The sequence below is a fragment of the Taudactylus pleione genome, unplaced genomic scaffold, assembly GCF_031769625.1.
Source record: "Taudactylus pleione unplaced genomic scaffold, aTauple2 ptg000006l, whole genome shotgun sequence".
In the NCBI taxonomy this organism is placed as follows: Eukaryota; Metazoa; Chordata; class Amphibia; order Anura; family Myobatrachidae; genus Taudactylus; species Taudactylus pleione.
In genome coordinates this window covers 2,949,592-2,973,752 of record NW_028284409.1, presented here as the reverse complement: position 1 = coordinate 2,973,752, position 24,161 = coordinate 2,949,592, and the positions used below count along the sequence as shown (strand labels likewise).

At 40.2% G+C, this 24,161-nt stretch overlaps 1 protein-coding gene across 7 annotated transcripts in view; it reads right to left on the bottom strand.

The window, feature by feature from the left end:
* The window catches only part of PTPRK (protein tyrosine phosphatase receptor type K), a 437,401-nt gene that overhangs the window by 10,855 nt on the left and 402,385 nt on the right, over window positions 1-24,161 (bottom strand). For 4 of the 7 annotated variants that reach the window (XM_088452086.1, XM_088452102.1, XM_088452097.1 and 1 more), the window contains 11 exons: window positions 21,039-21,075; window positions 20,375-20,472; window positions 20,145-20,261; window positions 12,370-12,524; window positions 8,033-8,168; window positions 6,242-6,391; window positions 4,347-4,520; window positions 2,938-3,069; window positions 2,713-2,838; window positions 2,185-2,348; window positions 1,538-1,673 (listed from right to left, as the gene is read on the bottom strand). In XM_088452086.1, coding sequence (XP_088308212.1) covers window positions 1,538-1,673; window positions 2,185-2,348; window positions 2,713-2,838; window positions 2,938-3,069; window positions 4,347-4,520; window positions 6,242-6,391; window positions 8,033-8,168; window positions 12,370-12,524; window positions 20,145-20,261; window positions 20,375-20,472; window positions 21,039-21,075 — 1,425 coding nt within the window. Of the gene's footprint in view, window positions 1-1,537; window positions 1,674-2,184; window positions 2,349-2,712; window positions 2,839-2,937; window positions 3,070-4,346; window positions 4,521-6,232; window positions 6,392-8,032; window positions 8,169-12,369; window positions 12,525-20,144; window positions 20,262-20,374; window positions 20,473-21,038; window positions 21,076-24,161 lie in introns of all 7 variants that reach the window. The other 3 variants (XM_088452079.1, XM_088452101.1, XM_088452092.1) reach the window with 1 other exon arrangement.

The following is a 24,161-nucleotide window of genomic DNA, read 5'->3' as shown; positions in this document are numbered from 1 at the left end:
TTTGCTATTGTGCATTATAAATAAAGTCTGATACTGAAGACAACATGACTTTACTTACAAGCTAAGTTAAAAAGGGATAAGGGTATCTTTTACTTTTTGTTTTACTTTACAAAAGAGAATGCTGACCACTGTACACCTTTCTGTTTAACAGTGTTCACAAACGTGGTAGTAATGATGGATAATGTGTTGTGTAGTAGTAACCAGTAGTGGAATTTATCTAGAGGCTTGCATTCTCCCCAATAAATACCGCCACCGCTAGTGAGTTTTCCCTGTCACTGGCAGTTGCCCCTATTAGAAGCACTCTCTGCTAATCACAGCCAGTCAGACATTACCAGGTGACATGTTTTCTCCACCTAGTACTGCCAGTCCCCGGGAGAGCGTTTCCAACAGTAAGCTGCTCCTCTGTCTTGCCATTAGTCATACCCGGTTTCTAGGGCCTGCAGCTGAATCAGTCCCTAGGAGACGATGCTTGCCCTGGTCGCAGTCCCTGTCAAATGCACAATGCACCTGGCTAGCACGGAAAGAACAGGAGCCAGCTGGACAGCTGCACAGGCTCCCCTTCTGACAGACACTCTGGTAATGATCCATGTATTACTTGACCACTTTACACCGCTCTTCAAATGTCTTTAAATACATTCAAAATACTCTTCACAAACGTGCTAGTAATTATGGGAAATGTGAAGTACTAACCCATGTATTACTTGCATATCTCAGTAGGAAGTGGTAATTGGTAATAAGATAAATCCAAGTCATCCTTTGTTTTCTAATGTAGTTAATGCCAGTAACTAACTTACTTATGAACACCCTTATATCATGGCCAGCTACATGACTGAGTTAAAGCAAATATAGTAGTAATAATAAAAAGTGACCACAATTGTAGTCAGAAAATGAAAGGTCATTATGGCTCACAATATTGGGTTTATGGCAATGCAGATTGATTTGGTTTTATAACTAAGTTGCAGTAATGACAATAATAATTATGCTACAACAAATAGGGAAATCAGAGAGAGCGATGGATTTAGGTATACTAGCAGCTAGTAAGCTGTACAGGACCCCACTTGCTGCCTGGCAGCTGCTACTAATGCTATTACAATTCCGTGATGCATAAAAGGGGGAAGTGGGAGGCGGGCTGCTGCGGACATGAGATACAGATATCATTTACATTTTTCCACTTAATATCACTTGTTACATCAAATATGGGGTACAAGTCTGGACACCTAAAATATACTGGTAGGTTAATTGGCTCCTAACAAAATTGGCCATAGTGTGTATATGTGTACATGTGGTATGGTATATATATTGTAAGCATCACTGGGGCAGGGACTGACGTGAACCGGCAAATATTCTCTGTGAAGCGCTGCGGAATATGTGTGCACTATATAAATAACTAGATAAATCTTTACAATTGTAACTAATTAGTCAATTTTATCAGCCCTAAGAAAAACATAAAATAAGGCAATTATAAAAGAGTTTAGCTGGTCTTAACTACATTTTCAGCAGCCTGAAGTTAATGTAGACACCTCCCACTCGTACTCACCGGAATTTCCACCATGTTTGGCTTGCTGTTGCGCAGTGTTTTCACAGCATGAAAGACATCCACTACGTTTTGTCTCTTTATCATTTCACACACAATACTAATGGCACAGAACATTCCACTTCGCCCTCCACCATTTCTAGATAGAACAAGAGAGTTATTTATTCCAGCTGATGCATGAAGCTTTCCTTGTAGTATTTAAGTTCACAACTCATTTCAAAGTGTTATATATATATAGTACATAAGCATACAAAATTATGCAAATGTTGATATTGATATAGCTATTGTTCTGCATTTTAGGACATTTCAATAGGAACAGGCTACAGCACAGTGTAACGTGTTTGCATGCTATGTGTGAAATTAATATTTATCACAAACCAGCAGTATACTAAAGTTGGGTTCTTGCAGCAGTTTACTCATGGCTTTCCAAAACTATTAGTGGCAAAAATAGCCATCATGAAAACCAATGTGATAGTAGTACAAAGCTACCCTAACAATAACACCACAGAAAAGACATATGGCAACAATATATAAATCCATGTGTCATTCTGCACTTTGAAGCATAGATAAACAAACCAGGTCAATAAGGACATCCATTAGGAGCCAGGTCTGACATGGTGAAGATAAATTTCTCTTAGAGGTGAACTCACAGGCAGTGAATAATGGTGCGTCCCTCCCCTTCATCACACTCCTCTTGCCATTTTTCAACTTGCAAAATCAATTTCAGGAAAGATCTTTTAGAACTTGGCACCTCCCTGTGAGACGCCCAGCCCAAGTACTGGAACTGCTGCACCATCAGATAACCTTCTTGAGGCTGTCCAAAGCAAAGACAATTAAAATTAACACTTTAAATATCTAACATTAAAATCTAATTTTTATTTTTTTTAATTGAGTATTTTGCACTGAAAATGTTTTACCCATTGAATAACAAACCAATATAGCAATAAAACCAAAAAAATAATAATCACGTCACAATCGTAAAACATCCATCCCAAATTTTGATTTACAAACAAACAAAATCATAGGAGTCGTAATGCATATTAATAAGTTTTGTGCATGTACTTTCCAGCTCTTATTTAACATCATTCTAATTATGTCGCTGTCACATTCTGCTCTAACTTTAAAGTTCCGCTGCAGTTCAGCAACTATAACATTGAAAAAGGTGAAACAGGTTTTACCCTAGTCAGGTTGCATATCCTGAAGATTCTGTTGATAACATCACAGTCCATAGAGCAGGACATGCATTCCACTTGGATGGGACCATACCTCAGCATTCCTTCATCTGGCCAGTACTGTGGACAGCCCTGTACAAAAAAAGAGAACACAAACTTTGTGAGACAATGTTTCATTGAAGCTCAATCATCACATATATTTTGTCCTCTCGAATGCAAATAGCAAATGACCTGTGTCAAATCCACCTCATTGAGCATCACTAAGGACGAACATCCGTAGTCATAGACTAATCTCCAGAAATCTTTTACAGTGTTTGGCAAGGGGTGTTGTGTGACGATGAAGGCAGCTGGCTGTCTGTAACTCTGCAGAGGGAAAGAAATAAGGTGAGAGAGTCAGTGTCTTTCCTAGAATAACAAGCAGGAGAAAGCCAGGAAGATGGACAGGATCGCCAATCATAGCACCTTACAGCAGCTTTAGTTTTGGAATGACTCCATTACTTGTTTTAGCTGGACAGCTTCCTTGCTGTCAGAGGACAATGACAAATCTGTGTTCCATTTTCACTAGTAAACAAACACTTTTGCAGCTACAGGCAAAATAGCAATGATGTTAGTAACCATAAGGCTGTGGTACTATGAAAGAGTCATAAAGCATATAATGGGAGACATTTACTGTGAGATCTGAGCTATCTGATTAAGTCACTGCCCCCTAAACCTGATGCAGCAAACACAAACGCTGACATTATTATTTCCAGCACTACAATCTCTACCTCATTCTCACAGACTGCACAACACTTAACCAATTACACTAAATGTAACAAATAGCAATGTCTCTGCTAAATACAACGTAAAATCTTCTGCCTAATGTAGTTCATTAGTGTCTCCATTTACAGTTTTATGTTTCCATTAATTATTCAGCATGAAGAGCTGGTGGGCTGAATTTAGTAAACACCACAAAACATGGCCTGTCGCAGTAAATGGAAGCAAGTATACAAGCTGCTGTGGCGTTGGCAGTTTACTATAGGGGTTAGTTAGTTGAAAAGACATTGAGGATTTTTTTAATCTATATTTTAAAAAGCATATGGCTTGTTTTTTTTCTATTTTTGGCTAAATACGCAGTACTTGAGTTACCCTCTTTAAGGAGTGTATAAAGCAATCAGCATTAACAGAACAGCTTGGATCATCGAGCCTGTTCTCTAAGCGATATTTGGCCTCAGCAGTGAGCAGATGTGAGCTGGAAATCTTACAGCAACCAACACAAGAAGCAGAAAAGGCTGCATTACAACTAAATGACTTCTTGGAAGACGTAAACACTTTGTTAGCTAGTCACAAAGCACAGTGGCTTTCCGATACTCAGAATGTGTCTTAATAACCTTGAACGCTTCTAGCATCTCCATTAATTGCTAGAGTGGAAATAAATGGGCCATATGAAACTATCATTCCCACAAGGGGTGAACCCTGGAAGTGACAAACAACTTGCCAATATGTCATGAAAATCCAATTTTAACCAACTGCAACAGGGCTTTAATTACTGCCCAATAATATCCTATTTATTTTGGAATATTTTGCAGCACAGGTACATCAATCACACTGGAACAGGCTTAACTACGCTTGTCTTCTACACACAGAGATGGTCTCCTTACATCCATAAGGGCTGCATTGATGTAATTGCTGCTCTCCCCATCTATGGTAATTAAGAAAGGCAGACATCTGTCAGGCGGCAGCAGGTCCATGAAGCGGTTCTTCTCATGGTTCCTTGGCAAGCAGGCTATACTGCAATCCTCGGCTTGTAGTCTTGGGGTCACAGAATTCAGAGTCTGCGGGAGAGAAATTCATTAGAAACACAACACTGTCCACTGATCAACTTTTTTTCCTTTTAGAAACAGCCACATCTGCAATAATTTTCTAAGCAAGTAACTGTTGTGTATAATATGGATTTTATCACAGGTTTACATAAGAACACATTGTAAATTAACTATATAATCTATACTGCTAACAATTAACTTTACTGGCAAATACCTTAACGCGATATTGCTTTCCTAGATAAAAATCACATGATTCTGAGGGTTATATTTGATATGTAAAACAATTAGCTGAAATGGAACACTGCCTGTTACATGCATGGAAGTAAAAAAAAAGCACATTGTGAAGGGAAGGGGACTATGGGGGTATGAGAGGAGGGGAACAGTCTGAAGAAAGTACTGTCTGTACTGATGACAAAAAGATAATATCTGCTTTCTAAATAAGTTGTCTTTAAAGGAGGTCTCTTAACTATAGTAGTATTATAAGCTTATGCATTTTTATTAAACCCAGATTCATTTAAAAAATATATATATATATTTTTTTTTTATGAAAATGAAAAAACAAAAACCTGTTTATTTACACAGTCTATATTCAAATGGTAATTTAATTACAAAAATATTTTAGCAAAAAAAAAAATCGCACAAATATAGATGTCTCCTCATTCATTTTATGGCATTATGGGCCATATCCAATTAGACACGAAAACCTTAAGTTTTCTCATGTGCAAAATTTTTGCACCCTTTGCACGAATGTGCCACTTTTTTCTGTCAAAAAAGTGCACTTTTAAATTTTTTAAAAATACACCTGGTGCAACCACCTGCAATGTTTAAAACACATGTCCCATTCATACAGCCCACCCAAAAAACAGACTGACTACTGTAAACCCATTTTCAAACCCTTTAACATTTTTCAACCCAAAAATTACGTGCGACTATTAGCCAAATTAAGCTAATTAAAAAAATATTTTTGCCTAGTTTGTCATTAGGAAGGGGTCCCCATATTTTTAGCCCAAAATAGGGGTTTTGCCCAAGTTTTCACCTGCTCTGAGATGGAGAAAACCTTTCGCTGGTTATTAGTCTATGGAGAATTTGCACATGCGAAAACTCCGGAAATTGGACTGCATGATACGCATTTTGTGCAAAAAGTTTGCACGTGTGAGAAATCATCACAAAATCATGGTTTTCCGCATCTAATTGCATATGGCCCTATGTATTTGCCACCTTCAAACACTAAGGCCGAGATTAACTAAATCGGAAAACACGATAAAACCCACGAAAAATTAAGTTTCTGTGGGTTTTACCGCATTCCCCATATGTACAAATTGCTTTGTCCCTCGCCACCTTCAGGACGTCAGAGGGAATCTGGGTGTTAAACCTGGAAGTCACTCTGACTGGAGCCATCGCAAAGAACAGCTCTTATCGGGAGAGCTGTCCTTTGCGATATTCTAGGTACATACCGCAGTATGCATCCGAAGACAGGCGGGAAGTACCCCATCAGATAAACATGCATTAGAAAACATGAATAACTTCTAAGCTACATATTTTATTGGCACTATGTAAAGAAAGCAGAATATGGAAAGATGATGATGTGATTATGTATAATGTTTAGTCATTTTTTTTCTAAGCTGATAAACAAGTGTCAGCATGCTGCAAAATGACAAGAAACATACATTAGAAATACTTATGAATGGTACATTTCAAAAGAGAGATAAACCTAGAATACATACTGATAATACCTGGAATTCATCTTTGAGATGTGATGAGTTGGTCTGTGAGTCTATTCTGATCATGTCAAAGTATGCGGCTTTAAATTCACAGACAGGTATGGCAGTTTCCCCACATAAGCACGCTTCCAGAATGGCATCATGGATGAAAATATACTGCTCCTGTATAGATATAGCAGGCAATAGAAAGATAGATACAGCAATATTACAAGTAAGGTCAGATTAAGTGTCATCATTTTTGTTTAACTGGAAACTTTTGTCAGTTACTGAAAATAACTGAATAAAAAAAAAAACCACATAGCTCTGCTGATCCAAATGGCTGTCACCTCAGCAGTAATTACAATCTAAGGTTTTCACTACTGGGATGCAGTATTAATGGAGAGATTTACGTCAACTATCATAATGTCGGAACTACAATGTCGACAGTTAAGATGCCGATATTGTTGAAATGCCGTTAGTGAACATGTCCACATGTGAAATGATGACATTCTGCATGGACCGGAGGGTTAGGTTGCAGCAGTGGAGAGTTACGGTTAGGCTGTGAGAGGGGAAGTTAGAGTTAAGGACCAGAGGGAGGGTTAAGGGTTTACCAATACTCACAGCAGGATCAGCCAGCAGTCACAATCAGCTGACTGCTGGACCAGAAGACATCACCAGGAACGTTTTGTCAACATTGTAAATATTGATATTTCATCTGTGTCGACATGATTAATGTCGACAAAATATACCGAACCCCTCACTACTACATAATTTGAACACTGATTTAGAACTATAAAATTTTAAATCATAGAACATACTGTATTTTATCACATTTTACAATATTTACATAAATCAACCCGAGTACTGATTAACCATGTAAAAGCATGTACCATTAGCACGAAGAAAGAAGCATTGAAAAACAGCTGACTTTCAAAATGACGCCCTAATAAATACAATAAGATATGGTAGTTAATGTTGAGCAATATGTATCCAGACAAGTACCTGTTAGAACTAACATAATGGGTCTATCCATGATGAACGGACCCCGATAATAAACATTCTAATTCGATGCGAGCGCCAGAGCAATTCATTACTCTTCCGGCGCAGAGACAGCTGACCTGAAAATCATCTCTCTCTCCCCGAAGTGCATCACTGTTACGAAAGGAGTAGTGAATCTTTGCACCTTTTGGAGCAGTGACGCTAGTGCGCATGCGTGACCTACAGGTCTCACATGCACACTAGAGCCCCGATGTCCTGCATAAGGAGCCGGATAGACGCTTTTGGATCCCTCTTCGCGAGCCCAGAGCGGGAAAATTCGCCATCTGAAGATGGCGAATGCGCCCGCAACGAAGCTCCGAAAATATGATATTTTTGGAGCTTGATGAATTCTGTCCCCATACTAGTGTATGGGGACAGCAGGCCATTCCACCAGAGGTAGGTAAGTATGAGATATCTGTGTTATCTCCTGCTTTACCTTCTTGATGAATGGCCCGAAAACTTTATTTTTACAATTTTCACCTGCTTTTCTAAAAATTAAGTGATGATGAATAGGCCCCTTAAAAACGGAATAATTCCATATATTCAAAAAGATGGATTTACTACCGTACTTTTAATATAAAGTAGCACATAAAAAGTACTTTTTATTGTACACAGATACAAGGTCACAATCAGACATACCTTTCAGTGCTCCTCATCACTGCACTGTTCCCTAACCTCATCTCCAATAAGTAAATGTTTTTGTTTTTGTAACTGTATTATACAATATCATTGCATTTCTAAAATGTAACTGGAATGATGAAAATAGTAAACAAGTTATTTAATTACCTCTGTTTGGACCATGTTGATGCGCCGAGAGCGTAAAGCTTTCACACAGTTATAAATGTCTACCACACCTTCCCGCTCAGCCATGTCTAGCATGATGTCAATAACTATGTAACAGCCGGTGCGGCCAGCGCCAGCGCTGAAAGGTGGAGAGAAACAACACTATTAAAATCTGTATGCAATAACACAAGTGATGAGTGAAAATATACAATACATATACCTTACAATTAGAAATGTTTACAGTTTATAGTATTTCACTCAGGCCATGCCAATGGTACCTTTTCTAGAGTAATTATGGCCACCTTATTAACAAGCAAACGGAGGATTACAATTGTTACTGATGGAAGACTTCTTGAGGTCTGGAGCTCAAACGGTAGCCTATAATAAAAGGCATATTATGTGGGTAGTGTACAGCATAGAATGGCTCAATAACAGGAGCATAACACTGCCTGGCTCAGCCACATAGCAAGATCTGGGGAGAGCAATTATTTAAAAGTGATGGTCAAGGTTGGAAATAGAGGAGTCATTTTGGGTTGAGTATGGGATATATACGGAGCTCATTACAAATACTGTATATGTGGTTTCCTGGTGACTGTACATATTGGCTCCAATTCTTAGCTTCAATTTCTCAAATCGGAAAGTCTGGAAGAGCAGACCTCCCAAGTGTTTCTATGTAGGTGGGAGTGTTCTGATTGGACCATGGTACATTTTCCTTTCATCATGTAAGGTATATAAAACGGATAGATTTTTAATTTTGTAATTAAAGTTTAAAAAAAAAAATAACCCCAAGGCCAAATAAACTATACCCTTTCTTTATTGAAGGGGGTGGGATCAGTATCGAAGTCAGCTAATGCATCCAGTTGATAGGTGGAATGTGTTGCAGAATGGGTTAAATGGTGCTTTTAATCCAATGTATACACTGTAAGACTTGCAACCCCTGGTTCTCATTAATAGGTTTGGCACAGGCAGAAGATAACAGGTCTGTGCTTTTGACTCTCCAGCTTGCCTCAGCATTCAATCATGGGAAATCAATACCAAGAGCTTTTCAGCAGAGCTATTTGTTTACACTTCACCACTGTCTGAATAAAACAAGAGGAGAAGCACATTCGACAGTCTGATTTATTAGACGTGCAGGCTCCATCCGCTTCCTTCAAATAAATTTAAGTAACACTGTTTTTCTGTGTTATTTAAAGCACCCAACTCATTGTCTTGAAATGACACCAGTGTTTACCTAAACATGCAGAAATGAACGGTTCACATCTAAGTTGGAGAAACATGTACAATGCTGGGAAAGTGTTTGTTAATGGTCAGCTTTACAGCAGAGGCTGCAAACAAGCCCAGCGATACAAACCGACATGCATATTTACTGGCAGCTAAGATCCTTGCTGTGAACTTTACAAAGTTGTTGTGAATTAAAATATCGGAAGAAAAGTTTCAGCTTAGTCCATTGTGTACAGTGTGAGGCCAATTATCTCACTTCATGTAATCAATTTGGAATAACAACACAACTAAAATATACAGATGTACCAAACTTTAAATTGACATTTTATAAATCACATGACAATGAATTGAAGGCTGTCTGATGCATTAAATGTCAATGTTAACATTTTCGATATCTATAAATAAAAATCACTTTTTTCTCGTATGTGCTGTACAACATGCTTTTCACTTTTGTCTTTTCACATACTATAATTCTATCATTACAATCTTCCCTACTCTCCTGCAATGCCAGACTCCCACCAAACTAGGAGTAAAACCCAAGATGTGCGTAATAGGAGGACTTATTCATCCATCCAGCACATAATCATCGGGACTCCGTAATATGTTATATTGTGTGGTGACATCACTGACAAATTGATATTATTTTGAAACAGTCTGTTACTGATTGTAACTAATAATTTTTTTCCGTGTTTGAGGCTGTCCATATCTTACTCTGCAAAATTCTGTCAGCAGCGTTATACATTTTTAATGAGAAGTTATACATGTTTAGTTTTTAGATATTGATGCATATAATATAAAATGTATTGATTTAAACAGATGGTGTCCTGAATTCTTGTTTCTGCCATATTGGGAACATTACCCTTTTTGATTAGCGCATCACCTTTTTTCGGTTTAATCTATTGCTGGTGATGTGAGCCCTCACAAGCTCTTTGGGTGTATTGCTGCTTTAATAATTTAATTACTATTATTAGCGCCAGGTATTGGAGGATAGTGGATAGTTTCACCACATGGCATTATGCAGTGGGGGCCTGGCATCTGATGATGTAATTCATGGTACTAAGCCCCCAACACCACCTTCCCCTGGCATATAATGGAGGGCACCAGTAAAAAGCCAGTAAGTATGATCTTTAGATATCACTAAGCAAGGCCTGACACTGACACAACTTGTAAACAATTGTTCAAAATCATTAAAATAAAGTAATAGATTCACACTGACAACATAAATAAACTTAGCAGAAATGGCAGTTATTCTCCATAGTTATGCCTGTATAAACCATTAAAGCAACATGAGGAATAAATAAAAAAAATAAAAAAAATCAAGGAATTTACTGCAGAAAAAAGGACAAGCAAAGGTGGGAGCTATGAATGCAGATTACAGTCATCACTTCCTCCTTCTCAGGTAAGACTGAGGATATTTGAAAATGATATCACTCCCCAGAAACCCCACTTAGTTTCATATCCTGTCTGCATATGTTTTCAGTCAACTCTAATTCTATTACAACTCTGTAGCTGACTGACTGCACAGCTACTCAATGTTTCTGCATCTAAGCAGGTTTAGTAGTTCAGGCAGTCCAGTTTCCAGGACTGCAGGTACAAAGGAATGATGAGGGAATGCAGGGGCTGGAAGGTTTATACTTGTATCAGAAGCCAAAATTATGTATATCAGCTGACATGCACAGGTTAACAAATTATTTTCAGTGTATGGGAATTCCTTGCTCTCGGTTGCCCTCATCTGCTATGGGAGAAAATATCTACTTTCATTACTTATAAAGTGTTTGTGTAGGCAGAGGGGGTAGTAATTACAGAACTGCCTAGGCTGGCCAAGGTAGAAATTGGCTTGTGTCCTGTAACCAATGGCACAAAAAAAAAAAAACCCATCACGTTAACATACACCAGTTGCCAATTCTCCCAGAATGTACAGGAGGTTCCAGCACTCCAGAAAGTAGACTTCCTCCCATAACTGCACAATGCCACTAGGGACATCCCCGAGTAATAATGGGCATGACGAAACCCCCTGTAGGAGTTATTAACATTATTGAAGTGCTAGGCTACACTACAAACAGCCTCCCACTTTGTAAATCGCAGCTGAACTGCTGCACACAGAGGAGACACCTAATCACCATAGTGCAATTCGGGACTGTTGAGAGGTATGAAATGGTAGACTGTAGAAAATTATGTATAAAACGAAATAATTCCTCCTTCGGTATTATAAACAGGGAAAAGAGAATGGATCCCTGCAATCGCGAAAAACTGGGATTTTTTGCTGATTATCCCTGTTTTTCGCCAATGATTTTTTTCACACTATCCTATTATTTCGAACAAAATAACAGGATATATCTCACGATAACACATAGGTTCCCCTATTAGCTCACAGACATATGTGTTTTCACCTTTTTTGGGGTGAAAAAACGGCACTTATAGTGGATTATTTTCGGGACACATCAGACACAGAAGGACCGGAAAAATATTCAAGAATAGTGCTGGCGTCGGGCGGCACTTCGGGGCTAATAACATAGCCCAGCTGCGATCAATTGGCATCGCTACTTTAGCGCTGATAATTGGATACCGCCCTTTATGCTTTATCCACTTCATGCTGTGAATAAACCATCAATGATATGAGATCTAAATAAAGTTTTACCTATTCTTATAATTGGCAGTATAAGCATTATATGAATTAGACCTTGCAATTGGGTTGGGTATAAAATCCAGGCAGCTGAATAACCTTCCCTTACTAGTACCTAACCCTAACCCCCCCCCCCCAGGGCCTAACCCTAACCCTCCCCCCTAGCACCAAACCCTAACCTCCCCCCCAGTGCCTAATTCTCCCTTGCCGACCCAAAAATAACCCTCCTTGGGGCGGGTGCCTAACCCTAACCCCCCTGGTGGTGCCTAACCCTCCCTCCCCGTAGCCTAACCCTCCCCCCACGGCTAAGACTTAACAAGCCCTGCTTACCTTCGTTCGGAATGCCTGCTGTCGGGATAAAGATAGGCGTCTAATTTTCTTTAGTCCCGGGTTGGGCTTCCGGTACTATAACTACATTCCCTTGCAATTCTATAAGCTAAATAAGAAAATATACAGTGTACAGCAAAAACTTAAAAATGGCAAAAACAAGACAAACCTGCAGTGAACCACAATGGGACCAGCACTTGGTGGGTTAGACAACTTCACTCTTCTAATAAAGGACAGAAGTCCAGTAGCATGATAGGGTACTCCATGATCAGGCCAACCAGTAAAGTGGAACTGCTTCACTTCTCTGATTTCATTATATCCTCTCTGCAAATAAACAATTCATACACATACAATAATGAGCTAATTATATATATTTATGGGTGTATAGTACACCAACAACAATGTCTCATGGTGTACCCATAAGAAATTAGAGCTGAACGTACGAGTAATTAAAATTATATATTTTTTAACTTAAAGTAACGCAAATGCTAAATTTTATTGCATGATTAAAATACAACCATGAGAAATAATACATTCATATACAAACTGTTACAGAAACACAGATGTAATAGACAGATTGTGAACCTTTATAATTTCCTGTATAAATGTGACCTTAAATGTGTTCATATCTTAATCTAAATCATAAAATAATTAAATAACACAATAAATCAATTATAGCACAAAGGATAAACTTTTTAATTAATTTACTGATCAAGGTGATCAAAATGACCTAATGTCACATTTCTGTGTAAGAAAGCCAGGGGTTAACGAATGCTGAATTTAAAAAAAGTACCTTTGCCTGTTACATAGCTGGGGTTCTGAATACTGCATGGACACTGGCCATGTCGACATTCATAAAGTGTGTGTGTGCGTCTCGCAATTCAGAATGTCATCAAGATCATTAAATCGACTATATGACTGCATACCCATAGCTGGGTTATATTTTGGAGATGCCTGGCACCCAGCCACAAGATCAGATCAGCATGTCATGGCACAGCCCAGATGTGAATATACAAATTATTTGTGGTCGCTACCATGGCCACATAAAGTACATATTGTAAGAAAATCCCATACGTCAAAACATAATCTTTCATATACTTACTTGGGGAGACCACTGTATAGTGTATGGAAACAGGATAATGAGCCAATTAGAATATCATCAATAAATAAGAGCCCGATAGTGAAAAGTATCATCCAAAGGAATGCATTTATCATAATGATTTTCATGTGTGTGTGTGTGTATAAACTATACTTTGGGCGGGTTTCGATTGTTTTCGCGGCCCGCAACTCCTGTCTAAAGTGACAGGAGATCGCGGGCTGCTATGCAATTGTTCCAGCTTTTCTCGCTGATCACGCCCAAAGTGTTCGGGTTTAGCTGCGTAAATTGGCTAACCACGACCAAAGTGCTGGGCGCGATCACGAAAAGTGCCATTTGGGCGCCCAAATAGGTCACTTTTCACCAATTTCAGCTCGCACCCCTCTGGGGCTGGCAGCTGATCGCGCCCCAACAGGAGCCACAATTGAATAGCTCCGTTGGGCGCGATGGGGGCTGGAAACAATTGAATTCCGCCCTTTGTGTATATAATATGTCTAACATGCTCCTAGAGAAAGACACCCTGATATAGAATTTCTGGTCAGAATTTGCTTTAAACAAAAAGCATTAACAGGATAGCTGATTACCATACAGCACTCTTCTTTCAGTAACCTCACAGCAAAGGATTTTTTGGGGAGGGCAAGAATCAAATGTTTATATATGCTAACATGATGTTAGAAAATTGTCATTCTTTGGTAGATAGGGCGGGATGAACAAAGCATCGCATTCATGATGCCTTACATACCAGCGATAATTTCACCGGTATGTACCTAGAAAGGCACAAAGGGCAGCTCTCCTGGTTAGAGATGTCCTTTGCGATAGAGGGACTTCCGGGTTTATGACTCAGAAGTCCCTCTGGCATCCTTCTGCACATGCGCAGAAGGATGCCCGCTCCACAGGGGAAGCTGGGAGGGATGCGATTGGATCCCTCTCAGAGGGCGTCCCGAAAAGAAGCAGATAGCATTCCAGTGCTACGACCCAGTGGGTAATGCCATCTTTGGCGTTACCCACCGGGTCGAAGCACCAGAATGCTTAGTACATATGAGAAATGCGGTAAAACTGCAGAAAACTGCATTTTTGTGAGTTTTACCACATTTTTTAAGTTTAGTACCCGCCCTCAGTCTGCTATTGAGAAGCTGTCCACATATAGCCTTCTCACAGGCAACAGATAAGATGAAAAGTACTGTGAGTTATCTATGTTTATTGTTATTCCTATTTATTTTTAGAAATGGGGTCACAACTGTTTTTCTGCATTTTTTTTTGTATACAATAAGCATTGAGACTTTCTTGTGCATATTAATTTTAAACTCCATTTAATAACATTCTACCTATTTCATTCTTAATGGACTCATGGTTATATTTAAGAGTTACGATTGTTTGATTTACATTATCTCTGATTGATTTATGTTGTGACTACAGTTTGAGACAAGTAAGGGAGTAACTGAAAATGTCCTTAGATGGTCAGTTCTGGAATGAAATCTTAAGCGGCCCATACACGGTGCGATAAAGCAGCCGATCCGACGGATTGGTAGGATTTGGCTGCTATATCGCACTGTGTATGGCCATGATATCGGATAGTGCATGTACCCGTGGGGTTGTACATCGCACCCCTAAATCTTACTGCAGGTTTAGTTGATCTGGGGATGCGATGTGCGATCCCATACGGTGCTATGCAGGGGGGGGGAGCATATAGTGCGGTTGGCCACCTTATCGCCCCGTGTGTGAGGACTGCCTGACATGTCGGGCATCAGGTCCCCCGAAGCGTTGCATGGTGCCAGGGCCGGTGCAAGGTTTCTTGGCACCCTAGGAATTTCTTCAGCCTTACGCTTCCACCCCCACCCCACCCTCGATAGCTACACAAGCCCTTATACAGTGCTCTCAGTAGTGGCCCCCCCTATGCAGTGCCCCCCAGTAGTGGTACCCCCTATGCAATGCCCCCAGTAGTGGTCCCACCTATGCAGTGCCCCCCAGTAGTGGTCCCTTCATGCAGTGCCCCTTATACAGTGCCCTCAGTAGTGTCCCTTATACAGTGCCCCCAGTAGTGGCCCCCCACCTATGCAGTGCCCCTTATATAGTGCCCCAGTAGTAACTATGCAGTGATCCCAGTAGTGGTCTCCCACCCGATGCAGTGCCCCCAGTAGTAATCCCCCAGTAGCAGCCCTCCCCCAGCAGTGCCCCTAGTAGTAGTCACCCCCAGCAGTGCCCCAGCAGTAAACCCTCCCTATGCAGTGCCCCCAGTAGTGGTCCCACCAGTGAAGTGCCCCCAGTAGTAGTTCCCCCAGCAGTGCCCCCAGTAGCAGTCCCCCCCAGCAGTGCCCCCAGTAGTAGTCCCCTCGGCAGTGCCCCCAGTAGTAATCCCCCTCTAGGCAGTGCCCCCAGTAGTAATCCCCCTCTAGGCAGTGCCCCCAGTAGTGGTCCCACCAGTGTGCAGTGCCCACAGTAGTAGCCCCTCCCCCAGCCAGACAGACACGGATCAAAAACCAAAAACCTCCACTCCAAGCTCCGGCATCTGCTCCTCCATCTGGCGTTCTCCCGGGCTGGCCTGCTCTGCATGATGGGAGAGACATCATGACGTCTCTCCCATCACCCACTGCGGTAGCCGGAAAATGGAGCTCATGAGTGAGCTTCAGCCTGGCTCCGGCTCATCGGCTGCTAAAACAAACACACAGCTGCCGGCACCTGTGTGCTTGTTACTAGTAGTGTAGTGCGGACTGCACTCATGTGTGGTCCACACTACACATCAATCCAGCAACGCCCTGAAGTGGCCGGCGCTCTTAGGCAGCTGCCTAAGTTTGCCTAGTGGTAGTGCCCTGCATGCATATCGCACCGTGTATGGGCCTCTTTATTGGTGGAAGAAACGGGAATGTTAATAGTGAGTTATAGCTTTGGGTGCTTTTAGATCAGATGGTTTTGTTTTGATCAACTAATTCACAAGCTAAGGCTTGTCATTATAAAGGAGTATTTGAACTGCCAGAAAAATAATAAAGAAGGAAAAGAAAAAGCAAAAGATTAAAAAAATAAAAACTTGGTAGACATTCAATGATGGGAATTGTGGTGCTTCAAGGTTTATTAAGACAGAAGCGAAGCATGGAAACATGTTCAAAATATAAGCAACATATATCTACATATATTATGTATTTGCCTTTATCAAAATGAACAGAAACATATAGCTTTGGAATTCGCTGCTTAATGTTGGTTTTGGGAAATTTTTGTTAAGACTTTTATTTTTTTTCTTTAAATCAATTTTTTGACTGACCATGTTTTGCGTGCATTATTTGACTAAGGAGAAAGCAAGCAATTTTTAGTGATAAGAACACCAATATTACTCTGAAGAAAAATTAAAAAGTGGTTTTCTGTTTCAGTATAATACCCAGTTAACGATTTCAGTAGTATGATGGGAGAACATTTCTACAGCAAGATGCATCAAGATCACTTCATCAACTTAATCACACTATAAGTCAGAAACTTATATTGCTACGGTGTGCCACTAAAGTAAATACAGATTTAAGCATAAAGCCATACTGCAGGATAGTTAAAATATACTAGGATTTCACCAATTCTCAGTTTCTTGATCTCCATAGATCACATTTCTGAAGATAAGATTATTACTTAGTACAGTATAATTGTACTTGGAATCTAGGTTTTAAATTACCCAATTCCTCATTAAAAGGCTTATAACCTAAACCGTAATGTTTGCTTAGAAAAGTGTTTATTTCACTGTTCAATGGGTTTTATTACCGACAATCAGTTTGATTTCCTAAACAAAATATGTATTAAATTACTGAAAAGGTATAATTATGCAACAAACTGCTTAAGAGATTTGCTTATTCTATATATACTACATACAGTGAGAACACAACATTTAAGTATTTTTAATGAGTATATTATGTAAATAACACAGCCGCTGTGCAGCTCAGTTTTAGAGCAAAATATTACTTGAAAAAATAAATTTACATTATCCTATTCTATTTTCTTATAATAAATCAGACATTTTTGTCTTAGAAAATGTTAAACAACAATCCCTTTAAACTGTAAGTTAAGTAACTTTTAAGCATATTTCTGAGCACAGTTCAGATAGAGGGCAGGGGGGCATTCATAAGCCTTTCCGCTGAATAAATCATGTGCTATATCACTATAAATGACATGGCAGTCCATGATACTGCACAGAATTATACTGATATATGATGATAAATTACTGTTATTATCCTTTATTTATATGGTGCCACAAGGGGTACGCAGCAGGTGTGCCTAGAAGTAAATTTAAAATTGAAAAGCACTATTCTGAGATGGCCACAAACACAAGATGCTTCCAACTATGCATACTGTAGGTAGCAAATGTGCTACCCTCCCCTTGCAAGTAACAGGACAGATACGCCGGGAATACAAGAGGAAGTGTGTCTTCACTGTGAATACAAAAGGTGGTGAAACTTACACTACACAATTCATATCCATTACAGTAAAAGGCAGGAAAATGTAGATAAGTACCTAAGTTACCTAGGGCATGTTAAATGCAAAAGAAATGAAAAAGCAAGTGCAGCAGGAAGTGTCTGTATGAACTAGACACCTCCAGCATGCATCTGCGATCCGAGTGCAGCGTACGTAGACATGAGTTTGGATCACCTTCAAGGGTTGCTGCTTTAGCCAGGCTGCATACACAGGCTGGCCAGCTCCTGGCCACTTGCGAGGCCAGGAAATCTGCATCCTGCATCGAAGAGCCTGGCCTTGACACTCCCGTGCTTCCAGGAATACTGTCAAGCATGCTGCGGCTTGGGGGGCACTGCGTGCTAACATGCAGGACTCGTTCTGCACATGCGAGGAACTGGTCCTGTGAATGCACAGACCCACAAACATTGGATATGTATGAAAACCATTGGGATTACATATCTGAAGCAGGCCCTATAGGTGCATAACTGTGCATATTAGTCGTTGGCTATGTTTGAATTGCCAGACATCTCTGTTTTCAGCATCAGCTTTTGCACCAGTGTCTGAGTACCCACAAGTCATCTCATTCCAAACAGTGCACCTGTGCCGTCCTGGGGTGCATTTTGCTTTGAAGCACCCTTACTACACTTTGACTGTATCTACACTCTCTCCAACCATTGCTCCAGCGGTATGCAGTCGGGAAGCCGGCGGACCTAATCCCGACAGCCGGCTTCCCGACTGTCATATCCCGGCAAGGGTCTAAAGACAGGAGTCATTAGACATACGCCGGGAGCCCGACGCACGGCATCCCAATTGAAGGGACGCCGGGCGCGGATAGTCACGGGGGTGGGGGGGGGTTAGGTTTAGGGTTCCTGGTGGAGACTTAGGGTTAGGCACCCCCCGGGAGGATAGGTTTAGGCAGCGGGGAAGGGGGGGTTAGGTTTAGGCATTTAGAGGGGGGATCATGGTTATGTACTGGTGGGGAGGTAGGGTTAGGCACCCCTAAGGGAGGGTTAGGGTGTAGAATTAAGTTAGCTAATACTTACCTGAGGACGATCGGGATTTCCACTGCTGCCGGGATGTTGGTGTCGGGATCCCAACCGCCAGACATGCGTCCGGCGGTAAATCATACCGATTCCATTCCAGCTCCCTTGGCACAGGGAGTAGTAAGTGCAACTTGAGTGTGGGTTGCCATGGCAAAAAGACAAGCAACACGAAAAGACACATGCACTAAACAAAAAACAGCAACTTGTGGCTAAAAAGGCCTCTAATTGCATTTATGTCCAACTCTGAATGATGTGCATAATGTAGGCTTGTTGTATGTTTTAGGGTTGGAAAAGTTTCAGCCTCTTCAAAGAAAACACAAAATAGGAACAGAATTTCAATGTAGCCCAGATCCAAACATTCACTTATGGTTCAACTGTCATACTGTAAAAGTGAATAGCACAGTAAATTAGCAGATATGTAGCAAAGGTAGACACCCTTCTATAAGCTTTAGTGCCCCACAAGGTTCTTAAACAACTAATACCTCTCATACCAGACAAAAAAACAAATTGCCGGGTCAAACATTTCAACCCGGTAATTTGCAGATCAACACAGGTCCTTTTTCTGTCTGAAAGGGTCAACCCAAGTCGAAAATCCTGGGACTTCCACCCAGGAATTTACTAGGGTCGGAGACCCAGGAATTTACTAGGGTCGGAGACCCAGGAATTTCGACCTGGGTTGACCCTTTCAGACAGAAGAAATACCCGTGTTAATCAACAAATTACCGGGTTGAAATGTTTGACCCGGTAATTTGCTTTTCTGTCTGAAGAGGGGTACAGACAGGGACTGGCAAAACAACCCGGCACGCAAATGCCAGGTAAGCGCCGTGATTTCGACAATTTCCTGTCTGAAAGGGTTATTACTGATACCTAGTAACTTCTACATTTCCATTATGACGTGAATTGTGACCCTCGTCTACACTGCCACATTACATGCTGTTGCTGTGACCATGACGACTGGGCAGCACAGACGGTGTAATGGTTAGCGTTACTGCCTCACAGCAATGAGGTCATGGGTTCAATTCCCACCGTGACCGTGTGGAGTTTGTATATTCTCCCTGTGCTTGCGTGGGTTTCCTCCGGGTACTCCGGTTTCCTCCCACACTCCAAAACTATACTGGCAGGTTAATCGGCTCCCCCAAAATTGACCATAAGTGTGTATGTGTGTGAGCATGTGGTAGGGAATATAGATTGTAAGCTCCACTGGGGCATGGACAGATGTGAATGGCCAAATATTCTCTCTGTAAAGCGCTGCGGAATATGCGTGCGCTATATAAATAACTGATAATAAATTAAAATAAAATAAACTCTGGTTTAATGAAACAATGTCAGGTGTGCACCACATAGGTACATAGAAGAGGACATAAAAGTTCTTTGAAATCTTACCCTTTCGAGGGTGAATGTACGGATCACATACTCAGCCAGTGGTTCCACTTCTACACATGTCACTTTAAAATCTGCATAGACTTCAGTATCGTCAGGCCAATATTTGTAACATTTCACCTGCAGCCATAACAAATATAAATAGAAAAAAAATATACAAATTTTTAATTTTCACTCCCAGTTTTACATGACAGGACCATATACCCAAGAAAGTTGAAAGTGTATACCCATACCCTGCCAACTTCCACTAGGTTTGTAACCATAACGATGCAGGCAGACTGTTCTTGCCACACCATTCTCCAGAAATCATAGACTGTTTCATGAACTGGGCCTGTAACGTGAGCAGAGAACATTAGAAGTTAACAGATAATATTCAAGGTAAGGCCGGGTTTGATATTAATGACTAAATAGTCTCTGTACTGAGTAATATGTGTGTGCTATATAAAGAAATATTCATCCATACATAACTATGACTATTATGGCCATTTGGGAAGAACTTAATGGTTTACACAGCGAGGAAGATCCTGAGAACTGGAATTGAAAACCTGCATTTAGAGGAGTTAAAATATTGGGTATTGCGATTAATACAATTTTCAATAATAATAGGACCTGCACTAATTTGCTCTTGTAGGGATTGCCTGAAATCCCCTACTGCTTGAGAGATGGAAAAGCTTGGTGTCAGGAACATGGAAGTGAAAGCGCTCTCATAAAGCACAATCTTTTTTTTTTTTATTATTATTAGCAGAATTCACATCTATCTACTACAGTAAGTAGCACATATCTCTGTATATCAGCAAACAGCCTTTTTGTCTGCACAAATTTCCTAACACACGTGGGAGCTGGCAAAAATCTTTAACTAAAAACCATTAGAGCTGTGAAAATTGCCAATTGTCTTACCTTGGGTAGCAATGTAATGACTCGGCCGCTGATATCCCTGAAACAACAGGCACATAATTATTCATTTTCTGCATTGCTACATTGCATCATCCGATATGCACATTCAATGTTATAAAGTCAGTTTCTCAAAACATTTTTAAAGATTACACATAATAATTTGCACCATGTTAATATCCTATATTCCGCACTGTATTTGGAGGTTTATGTATACAACACATAGTGCAGGCCTTGCCTGCGCTATATATGGTTGAAATCTGAATCCATACATTAGCACTAGACAAAATGAGCTGTACACAAGCTCACTACCCTAATCGGAAAAAAAACACCACAGGGGTGTGTAAGCTAAATAAGAGGCTCTCAGCAAAACCCAGCTCTATTCATATGAAGAAAAAGAACGAGTTGCCTGCAGACAGGATAAAGCGGCTGTAGGGATTGGCAATCATGTAAAAATCATACACAGCTGCAACAATTCAAATACCTGGCAGTAAATGTGCGTCTTTAATGAATTTGGTAACAGCAAGCTACTGTATGAATCTGAGCACTGCAAATGAGTTATGGGTGCTGTAAGAATGGATACATTTGGGGCGGTCTGTTAGATATCAAGCATAAACGGACACATTAAACAAAACAAATTATTGCTATTAAATTGTGGACTGCCTATCACATTCATTTGTTTTTCAGACTACTTGTTTACAAGTATGTTTAGTAGACAATTAAACAAGTGTAAAATAAATAAATGGTTTAATTACATAAAACCTTTTATTAGTCTATATTAAGCTCAATAAATAAAAAAAAAACTGCAAAACCTTTTGAATACTGTTGTCCCCATATAAGCTTATAAGGCTCTATGCACAGCCATTTTACTGAAGCACATGTTTGCAGCACTTTCTGCTTTGCAAATGAATGTACTGTATTGATTGTAATTACTGTTGTTTAGTGTGCTTTATTCAGAGGTACAGTATGCAAAATGAATCTGTTTTAATTAACATAAATACTTAAGATATACAGTGCATTCAGAAAGTATTCAGAGTTTCACTTTTTCACATTTTATGTTACAGCCTTGTTCCAAAATGTAATAAATTAATTTTTGTTCTCAAAATTCTACACACAATACCCCATAATGACAACGTTTAAAAAGTTTTTTTTGAGATTTTTGCAAATTTAATGAAAAAAAACCCCTAAGAAATCACATGTACATAAGTATTCACAGCCTTTGCCATGAAGCTCTAAATTGAGCTCAGGTGCACCATGTTTCCACTGATCATCCTTGAGATGTTCCTACAGCTTAATTGGAGTCTAACTGTGGTAAATTCAGTTGTTTGGACATGATTTTGAAAGACATACACCTGTCTATATAAGGTCCCACACTTGACAGTGCATGTCAGAGCACAAACCAAGCATGAAGTCCAAGGAATTGTCTGTAGACCTCCGAGACAGGATTGTCTCGAGGCACAAATCTGGGGAAGGGAACAGAAAAATATCTGCTGCTTTGAAGGTCCCAATGAGCACAGTGGCCTCCATCATCCGTAAATAGAAGAAGTTCGGAACCACCAGGACTCTTCCTAGAGCTGGCCGGCCATCTAAGCTGAGCGATCGTGGGAGAAGGGCCCTAGTCAGGGAGGTGACCAAGAACCCAATTGTCACTCTGTCAGAGCTACAGCATTCCTCTGTGGAGAGAGGAGAACCTTCCAGAAGGACAACCATCTCTGCAGTAATCCACCAATCAGACCTGTATGTTGAGTGGCCAGAAGGAAGCCACCCCTTAGTAAAAAGCACATGGCAGTCCGCCTGGAGTTTGCCAAAATGCACCTGAAGGAGACTCAGACAATGAGAAACAAAATTCTCTGGTCTGATGAGACAAAGATTGAACTCTGACGTCAATGCCAGGCTTTATGTTTGGAGGAAACCAGGCACCGCTCCTCACTGGGAGACTAGTTAGGATAGAGGAAAAGATGAATGCAGCAATGTACAGAGACATCCTAGATGAAAACCTGCTCCAGAGTGCTCTTGATCTCAGACTGGGGCGATGGCTCATCTTTCAGCAGGACAACGACCCTAAGCACACAGCCAAGATATCAAAGGAGTGGCTTCAGGACAACTCTGTGAATGTCCTTGAGTAGCCCAGCCAGAGACCAGACTTGAATCCGATTGAACATCTCTGGAGAGATCTGAAAATGGCTGTGCACAGACGCTTCCCATCCAACCTGATGGAGCTTGAGAGGTGCTAAAAAGAGGAATGGGCAAAATTGCGCAAAGATAGGTGTGTCAAGCTTGTGGCTTCATACTCAAATAGACTTGAGGCTGTAATTGCTGCCAAAGGTGCATCAACAAAGTATTGAGCAAAGGCTGTGAATACTTATGTACATGTGATTTCTTAAGTTTTTTTTTTTTTTTTTAATTAAATTTGCAAAAATCTCAAAAAACTTTTTACACGTCGTCATTATGGGGTATTGTGTGTAGAATTTTGAAAACAAAAATAAATTTATTCCATTTTGGAATAAGGCTGTAACATAACAAAAGGTGGAAAAAGTGAAGCGCTGTGAATACTTTCCGGATGCACTGTATTATTTTAATGTAGTGTGCTTGCTAAGAAATATAAACTAATATTTTAACACCTCTTAAAGGCCCAGCCTTAAATTGTGTGAGCTATCCTATTAATGACTACCTTATTTGTATATCATATAGAATTGTAAAAGAATATTCACAAAATAATCCCCCAAAAAACTATGTTGTCACAATGCACATATTTTTAAAAGGAAACGGATATATCTTCCTAAATTACACAAGCATACTAGTTCATGCTGGATAAATAACGAAAACCAGTATGACATCACTGGATAATACGAATAAATATAGAATAAAGCAGTTTAGAAAGAGTCAGATCCAATTGTTGAACCTGGGTGGTAAAAAAACCAAGATCTGTGGCCATATTGGACTGCTCTGGGTGTTCAATAGTTGTCTAATTGTACATCCGGATGAAATGGAGGCTATATAGGTCACTCAGGAAATGAATGCAGGCACATACAGGATTGCAGCTGTCAATCACCTTTACCAGCATTCCCAATCACAAACTAGGATTGTCAGTTATTCTGTATTTACATAAGCAAAAAGTCTGGGAAATCC